The following is an 8,557-nucleotide window of genomic DNA, read 5'->3' as shown; positions in this document are numbered from 1 at the left end:
TCAGTTAATCTCCTCTTTTAAGCTCAACCGGGGCATAACAAAGCGCGTTTCTAGTGTTGCCTGTATCTGCTATATAGATTCCTCTGGTGTAAGATCTCGACATTTTATAACATTAAGTTAACTGATAATGAACAAAATAAGGGCTGGAAAAAGGAGTTGGTTTGATACCTTAAGTTCTAAGAAATGAAGATAGCCCTCAACAATAATTATGCATTCATGGAGAAGGTTTCTGCTCGTTCAACTATACTTCTGCATATAAGAAACTGCAATTTAACACCTTAGTGCTTGCTAAAATCTTTGTTTGTTCTCCTTATGCCTTCTTTTGTTAAGTATTCATGAAGGACTGGAAAACCTTGAGCTTCTTATCAGCGCACAGGACTCTTACATTTATTCCTAGCATGAATTGAAGTCTAGACAATCAAGGGCAGCCCTTTCATGAACCACAACCTAGACTAGATCTCAGAAAGAAGTACACAAGAATAAACAAATTCAGCGACAAGAAATGAACTTCCATTAACTGATAAGTAAATATGCTGCTGAATGACCGAAACTTGTTCTGATGTTCCAAAAAAAAGAACATATAGGAAGAAGTCAGAGTCACAGATAGTGTTGGGCAACGGGCCGTGCCGGGCCGGCCCGGCCCAGGCCCACCGGGCCAAAGGACTAAACGGGCCGTGCTTGGCCCGGCCCGCTTATGAAGCGGGCCATGCCTGGCACGGCCCGCCTAGCACGGAATGCCAGCCCGGCCCGGCCCCAGGCCCGTCTATTGTCACGGCACGCCACGGGCCGTGCCAGGCACGGCCCGCAACGGCTCGAAACGGGTCGTGCCTAGCACGGCCCGCAACGGCTCCAGACGGGCCGTGCCTGGCACGGCCCGTCTGGAGAGGGGGGAGGAAAATAGCTGTTTCCAACGGCTATTTTCGTGAAAATGACCCTTTTACCCCTCCCAACAATCCAATAACGGCTGAATTGAGGGGTATTTTGGGGAAAAAAAATTTGGGCTTCTATAAATAGCTCATTCCTCCCTCATTCTCACCACACCAAACCAACTATTCTCTCCTTCTCTACTGCTATTATTTCTCTCTTCTAAAGTGCTCTTCTAGCAATTTAATTTTTAGTTTGTTCAAGTGCTACACAAGAGGAGGTTCCTGTTGAGAAGAGAAGGTCGCTTCTGCTGAGAGCACAAGAGGAAGCTCGGAATCTCGGCTCTGCCTCTGCCCTCCGACCCTCTACTCAATTCCTCCTTGCGGTTAGTTTTTATTTTTTGAATTAATCATAGATATATCATCTTTTGAGGAAAGTCAGTTTGGCATTCCTCCTGTTTCTGAGGGAGAAGAAACTAATCCCCAACCCCATATTCCTAGTTCCTCTAGAACTGGTGAACCGAGTGAAGATCAAACCTCTTCTCGTAAGAGGACTAGTGCTGTATGGAATGAATTTGATAGAGTTATGGTTGATGGAGTCTGGAATGCTAGATGTAAAAAATGTGCCAAACTTTATAGTTGTAGTAGTAGTGGGGGAACAGGGTATTTAAAAAGACATCAAGAGAGTCATAGGATGCATGATTCTCATGCTCAAACTCAAAGTACCCTTAATATACAAGGGAGATTACTTGTAGGTAATTTTGCATATAATCATGAAAATCAAAGAAAAGCACTTGTAAAATGGATAGTTAAGGATGAATTACCTTTTAGTTTATGTGAATCTTTTAATTTTGAAGAATATGTTCAATTAAAGATGAAAAGAGTCATGTACAAGAGTCATGTACAAGTAATTTTGCCCTTTCCACAAGCCAACAATGGAAGTATATATTTTGTAAAGGAGATCCCTTGATTTTACATTAAGAATGAAGTGTACGCTTCTTCATGGAGGCATCAAAAGTATATATGAAGCTAGAGAACACTTACTTTCAAGGATAGTTTTCAAGCATCTGCACTTCATCTCCTTAATTATGGCTTCTAGAGATTGAGAACAGATGTTAAGAGCATCTGCAGCAAGCAAAGCGAAGATCTTTTGCAGTCCATGTCACTTTAGCGAGATCTTGCAGCGAGTTAATCATTTCTTTATTCAATGGGAAAGGCTTAGGGGGACATTCGGTAAAGGAGTCCAAACAAATAAATAGCAAATAAAGATATGATATGCATGGAGTAGTATATCTAAACCAATGATCAAGTAAAACAACCAAAGTATTGGGAAATAATTATGAATAAGCTATCTTTCACAAGTAATTATAGGTTTCAAACCAAGTTGTTGAACATTTATGAGAAGACATTCAATTGGGCAATGCATATTCCAGCTAACTCCAAAGACATAAGGTGTACAAGATCATAATCTGTACCCAATCCTCAACACTTGAAAGAAAGTAAATCACTAGGATACATTTCTCTCAACTTGCAAACATCTAGTAGTTAATAAGGCACAGGATAGAATATGAGGTACCACACTACTGACAGTAACTCAACATCATATAATTGGTGCAGGTATGTTTGTCAACAAAGTAGTTACAGAGCAAAGATTGCCTAATTGCATGGTGCAGGTTTTTATTTTTTTTTTCCTTTTCTTTTCTTTTTTGAATGAAAGGGAGATGATGAAATTTAATTCCAAGTCAAAAGAAATTAAATATCAACACAACAAAATCCAAGGAGTGTTCATAAAGTGAGCTATATGAAAGGCCGATGCTAACAAAGGGAATCTCTATCAAATCTGAAGTAAAATCAGGGGATTCTTTCTCTCATAACAGAGACATGGACTATTTCATTTTTTTGAAAGGCTATATAGCATGATTATTTTTGTGCAAACATGGGAGATAAATGGAAATTGCTGAAAGGAATTAAACTGGTAAACAGCTGATTTCCAACACATTTGAGGTGAGCTAGTGTAAATGACGAAAAAGTAATTTCACATCAATTACTTCTTTTAGGGAAAAAAAGGAGAGTATCAGCAATTGCATAACAATTGAGTGGGTATGATGAGGAAGTAAGACTAGTCACCTTTCCCCGTGTAAATGCATTTGTACACTTGCATATTTAGTGTGTGACCTAGGGTCGATGGAATCGTCCTAAACCGAATGGTTCCAGCCGTTCCGAGCCGTACCAACGGCTCACCGGTATGGTTCTGCCAACAAAAACGAAAATCGTTGCCAGAATCGGAGAAGGAGAAGGAAAAAGAGAACAAACGGGGGAGGGAGGCCGGCAGAGGGTGGTGGATGCCTGTGGAGGGCCGGTGGAGGCTGCAGGTTCAAAACAGGGGTCCGGCCACAGCCTTAAAAATTGTGATTTTTAAGTGGAGTTGGCAAATCACTTGCCGATTTTACTTAAAAATTGCAAAATTTTTAAGGCTGCAGCTGAACCCCTATTTCATTTAAAACAGGAGAACCGGCCGCGGCCTCGCCTCCCGCGGCCTCCACCAGCCCTCCGCCGACGTCCCTCCCTCTCCCTCCCTCTCTCCCCCTTCTCTCTCTCTTTTTCTCTCTCCCACGATCTATGTGCCCTCTCCTCTGTCAGTACAAGCCCGGCCCAGCACGGTGAAGGCCTGTACCGACTCGTGCCACCGGAGAATCGGTACAGTGCCTAGTACCGATACCGCCAACCACGGTGTGACTTATAAGTTTTGTTTCTCTTAAATGTTTATAATGGATTTAAAAATATAGATTATACAAGAGTTCGTTTGTGCATTTTTGTTGGAGTAGTGTCTTATGCGTGACCTGTATGATCGCCATAAGAACATTCATTTCCCCCATTTTCCCTCTCAAATTTTTGATTTTAACTTTGTATATGCCAGAGTGACATCTTTACTGCACAGACATCATGATTGTGTTTTCTCTGATTTTCCTTTCTTTCGCCTGATTTTAGCATTTGAGGTGCATGCAACATTAAGTTTTAGCATCCACATGCCAAACTTGGATAAATAATTTGCTGTGATGGGTGCTCTGCAGTGCCATGAAGTCATTGTAGCTGTTAGGGTTTATTTTGCTGAACATAAATATTATATCATAGAAGAAATAGGGAAAAGAAAAAAGAAAAAAAAAAAAAAGAGAACTTTGAAAAAAAAAATCAAAAAAAAAAAAGCTTTTAAGATGGCATCACCTGAATGTCTAACAAAATTAAGCACTCATAGCGAAGCTAAGTGTGATAACCGTCCATGTTTCTGAGAGGAATGGGGAGAGGCCATCACACCAAAGGGCGGGCGTTTGTAATCGCCTGATGGTGGGCGGTTACAACCGTCCACGTTCCCCAGCAATCGGTGGCTACAAGAAGCTCCGATCGATGAGGCTTTTCACCACCCTCCTTCCTCTGTTTCTTCTCCATTCTCCTTTTCTCACAACTCTCCTCGGTGGACAGGATCTGGCATTAGGCTTGCGTCGCCGGAACAAAGGGCTGCGTTGCCGGAGTAGGAGGCGGACGTTCTTCTTCAAAGCAGGTAACGCCCTTACTCCTAGATTATTCTTTGTAGATCTAATTTAGCAACTAAATCGCACACAAAAAAAAAAAGAAGGAAGATGGCAGCGGTCGCCGGCTGCGGTGGCCGCAAGCCACGGCGGCCGCAAGCCGCGGCGGCAAGAGAGGCCGTAAGCCGGCCGGGGAGCCGCCGGCTGCGGCTCGGGCCCTCCCCGAGCCAGATCTCCCGTCCGCGGGAGAAGAAGAAGAAGAAAAAAAAAAAAAAAAAAAAGGACTTACCGGTGGTTGATCCGCAGCCGCAACCGCGGGCGCCGGCCTCGGCCACGGGCCGCGGGTCGTCGGCCATGGGATGCGGGTCGCCGGCAGCGAGACGCAGATGCGGCCGTGGGCCGCCGAAGCGGCCGTGGGCCACGGGCACGACCGCGGGCACGGCCGCGGGCGCGACCGTGGGCACCGCAGGCCGGCCGCTGGGCGCCGTCGGCCGCTACCCACTCCTCCCAAGCCGCCCGAGCTCGCCCTCCTCCCTCCACGGGAGAAGAAATGAGAAGAAAGGGGGAAAGAGGAGTCGGGAGAGGAGAAGAGGAGGAAGAAAAACAAAAAAAAAAAAAAAGGAGAAGAAGGTTCGGGAAGGAAGAGGGAAGAAAAGAAAAAAAAAAAGAAGGAAAGAAGAAAAAGAAAAAGAAAAGAAAAGAAAAAAAAAAAAAGGGAGAGACGGTCCGACCTAACGGGTCTGATTCGAGTTCGGGTCCGAACCTGTTAGGCCCAAATAAAAGAAAAGAAAAATGGGTTGAGCCAAATTTGATTCAATTCGAGCCCAATCAGATTGGACTAAGTTCGGACGAACCCAAACTATAAATTGGGTTAAATCCGAACCCAATTAAGCCCAATTGAGTTGGGTTTGAACCCAATTAAGCTGAGTTAATCTCAGCAGACCCAAATTGAATATGAATCAAGCCCAATTCAAAACCAGTTTAACCAAACTGAGACCAAATTGACTTTGGGCTGACCCTGACTCAAGCCTAAATGAGCCATATTGACCTTGGACCAAAATTAAACCTAATTGGACTTGAAATTGAGCCCAATAACCTAATCAAAAGACCAAATTGACCCAATAGGGCTAGATCCAATTAGGAACCGAGCCAATTCTTTAATTAAAGATCCAATTGACCTACGTGAACCCAATCTGGTTCTAAATCGAGGCCAAGGGCTCTAAATTAAGTAAATTGGACTTGAGTTCCAAGCAAGTAAATTCATGTTATGATAAATTAGAAAAATCATGAAAAGAATAATGTGATCCTTATGTGATTAATTTAGGTGATCAAGGATTCATTATCCGGACGTAAGAAATTGGAAAGCAAATTGCTGTAAGTAACCTTGGCACTGATCTTAAAGTTTTTAAATTACTATTTATTCATCATTATGAAAATGTATTTCTTTACGATATATTTTTCTCAAAATTAGGATCAAGTATATGATTGCATGTGATACATGAATTTGATTAAAGAGCATCCTTCATGAATATTTGATGATGTATGAGTTATGAAATTATAATTATGTTAGACTGCATGAAAAATGATATTTGAAGCATATTTATGCATTTTAAATTATATAATGCCATTTATCATTTTCAAACCTATTTATGATGATTATGATTTATGAAAGAAAAAGAATATGATTTATGAACTCTCAGATAGCTATGACCACCTCTAGAAATAGAGGCCAGTCGACACCCTGGAGCTAGCATCCAAAGAATAACAGGCCCTCTGCCAACGGGTTAAAGTTGGTAACGAATAACAGAATTAGTCGACTAAGATTAACAGGCCTTGTCACGGGATTATAGTGACCATAGCAGCACATCCGTCTGAGAGTATGTTTTCTAAAGTATGGATAAATGGCAATATTTTTATATGACTTGCATTATCATGATTATGAACTTTTATGGATAGAACATGCATTGCTTTATGACCTGATTTGTGTATATCATCTATAAAATGTTTTATTTTACATCAACTGTTGGCTTTTTAATCACTGCATTAGCATAATTGTACTTGATCCAATAAGATAGTACCTGGTTACTTACTGAGCTGTGTAGCTCATATCTTTTTATCTATTTTTTTCTTACAGATGATTAAGACCATTAGGAGCAGGGAGCTTGATGTTATTCAGGGTTGGGGTAATTGAAAATGTTATGTAATAATCAGATTTTAGAAGCTCTGTACTGTTCCAACTTCTTCACTAATGTTATGACATTAGTAAATGAAACTATTTATTTTTATTATGAAATTTTATGTGGCTTCGTGTTATTGTGTGCATAAGATAGCAATAGCACGGCCGTGTCATAATCCGGATTTGGGGCGTGACATTTAGTGGTATCAGAGCAATAGGTTTAATAAAGGGTAAAAAAAAAAGTTTTAGTAAGGGAAATGGGTAGTTAAGTCCCGTTAAATTAAATTCGGCATATTCAAAATAAAGAAAATTAGTTAATTGAATTATGCTAATATTTTTTTTATAGGTGAAAATGAGGAACAGAGAGAATGAAGTCTTGGCAAATATTGCAGCTCGGAGGAGAGGAGCAAGAGGGAGAGGAGTTGCCAGGCAGCCAGCCGAGCAAACTCCTAACCCAGCTGCCACCCAGGCCGATTTTGCAGGAGCAAGTCAGGTGATGACTCAGCTCCTTCAGATGCAGCAGCAAATGCAGCAACAGATGCAGCAGCAGATGCAACAACAGATGCAGATGCAGCAGCAGGTGCAGCAGCAGATGCAGATGCAGCAGCAGGTGCAGGCCACTGTCCGACCTGCACAGTCCATTGAGTCCTACTATGAGCGATTCCGTAGGCTCAACCCACCTATGTTTGACGGTGGAGCTGACCCTCTGATTGCTGAGACCTGGATTCGGGAGGTGGAGAAGATGTTCAAAGCCTTGCAATATCCTGAAGAAGTAAAGGTCAGATTGGCTATTTCTATGCTGAAGGGGAATGCAGAGTTCTGGTGGACGGCTATTGAAGCTACACTCGAGGGTGAGGATAAGCTACTGACATGGGAGGAATTCAAGAAGATGTTTTATGAGCAGTATTTTCCTGAGTCAGTTAGAATATCTAAAAAAAATGAGTTTTTATCTCTGAGGCAGACAGATGATATGACTGTGCTAGAATATGCCAACAAATTTACTAAGCTGGGTCGGTTTTGTCCTCAAATAATAGAGGTTGAGAGAAGCAAGGCTAACAGATTTGAGCAGGGCTTGAGGGACGACATTCGATCCCGGTTGTCAGTTCTGATTCTCACCAGCTATGGAGAGGTCCTGGAGAGAGCATTAAAGGTAGAAACAGATCTGAAGAAATCAGAGAAGGAAAGAGGTGAACAGAAAAGGCTCGAGATGTCAAAAAATCTGAGGAACCGGTCAAGGAACTTTGAAGGCCCTCCTAGCAAGAAGAAATTTAAAGCTTGTGATTACTGTGGTAAAATGCATACTGGTCCTTGCTTGAAGAGGATGGGAGCTTGTTTTATATGTGGGCAGCCAGGACACATAGCCAGAGATTGCCCAAACAAAAAGAAGGTTGAATCTGGACCTTCTAGACCAGCTGATCAGAAGCAGAAAGGAGCTGCACGGGTGTTCGCACTGACACGACAGGATGCTAGTGCCAGTGACAGTGTTGTGGCAGGTATGATTCCCATCAACTCTGTTGATGCTTCAGTACTATTTGATTCTGGCGCTACACATTCCTTTATATCCTCCAAGTTCTCTGCATCCTTGCACCTTATGCCTGATAAGTTAGATGAGCCTTTACTTGTTGCTACTCCTCTTAAGAAGACAGTAGTGGTTGATTCTGTTCATAAAAACTGCATAGTTTAGATAGAGGACAGAAAATTATTGGCTGACTTGGTACTGTTAGACATGTATGATTTTGATGTCATCCTTGGTATGAATTGGCTGTCTGAATATCATGCTCACATTGATTGTTTTGGCAAGAGGGTAGTGTTTCAGATACCTGGTGAACGGAAAATTTTCTATCAGGGTGATGCACCCACTATGAATCCCTCTTTGCACTTTATCTCTGCAATGAGTGCAAGGAAGGCCCTCAGAAAGGGATGTCAGGCTTATCTAGCTTGTGTGATAGACACAACAAAAGAAATAAGGCTAGAGGATATCCCTATTGTAAGAG

At 42.2% G+C, this 8,557-nt stretch overlaps 1 protein-coding gene across 1 annotated transcript; it reads left to right on the top strand.

Moving 5' to 3' along the window:
• The first annotated feature begins 6,915 nt into the window (after nt 1-6,915).
• On the top strand, nt 6,916-8,247 carry LOC113461011 (uncharacterized). Its single transcript, XM_026800060.3, has one exon. It carries the CDS (start codon nt 6,916-6,918, stop codon nt 8,245-8,247), a length of 1,332 nt encoding a protein of 443 aa, XP_026655861.3.
• Nucleotides 8,248-8,557: the final 310 nt, after the last annotated feature.

This window comes from Phoenix dactylifera, chromosome 14 (genome assembly GCF_051530095.1).
Source record: "Phoenix dactylifera cultivar Ajwa chromosome 14, Ajwa_hap1_PhDact_Kaust_v1.1, whole genome shotgun sequence".
NCBI classification, from domain to species: domain Eukaryota; kingdom Viridiplantae; phylum Streptophyta; class Magnoliopsida; order Arecales; family Arecaceae; genus Phoenix; species Phoenix dactylifera.
Note: the sequence above shows the minus strand (reverse complement) of the source record. Positions and strands in the feature narration are given on the sequence as shown.

Bases quoted from the DNA above. Each gene is read 5' to 3' on its own strand.
- LOC113461011 (XM_026800060.3), top strand. From the start codon at position 6,916: ATGAGGAACAGAGAGAATGAAGTCTTGGCAAATATTGCAGCTCGGAGG.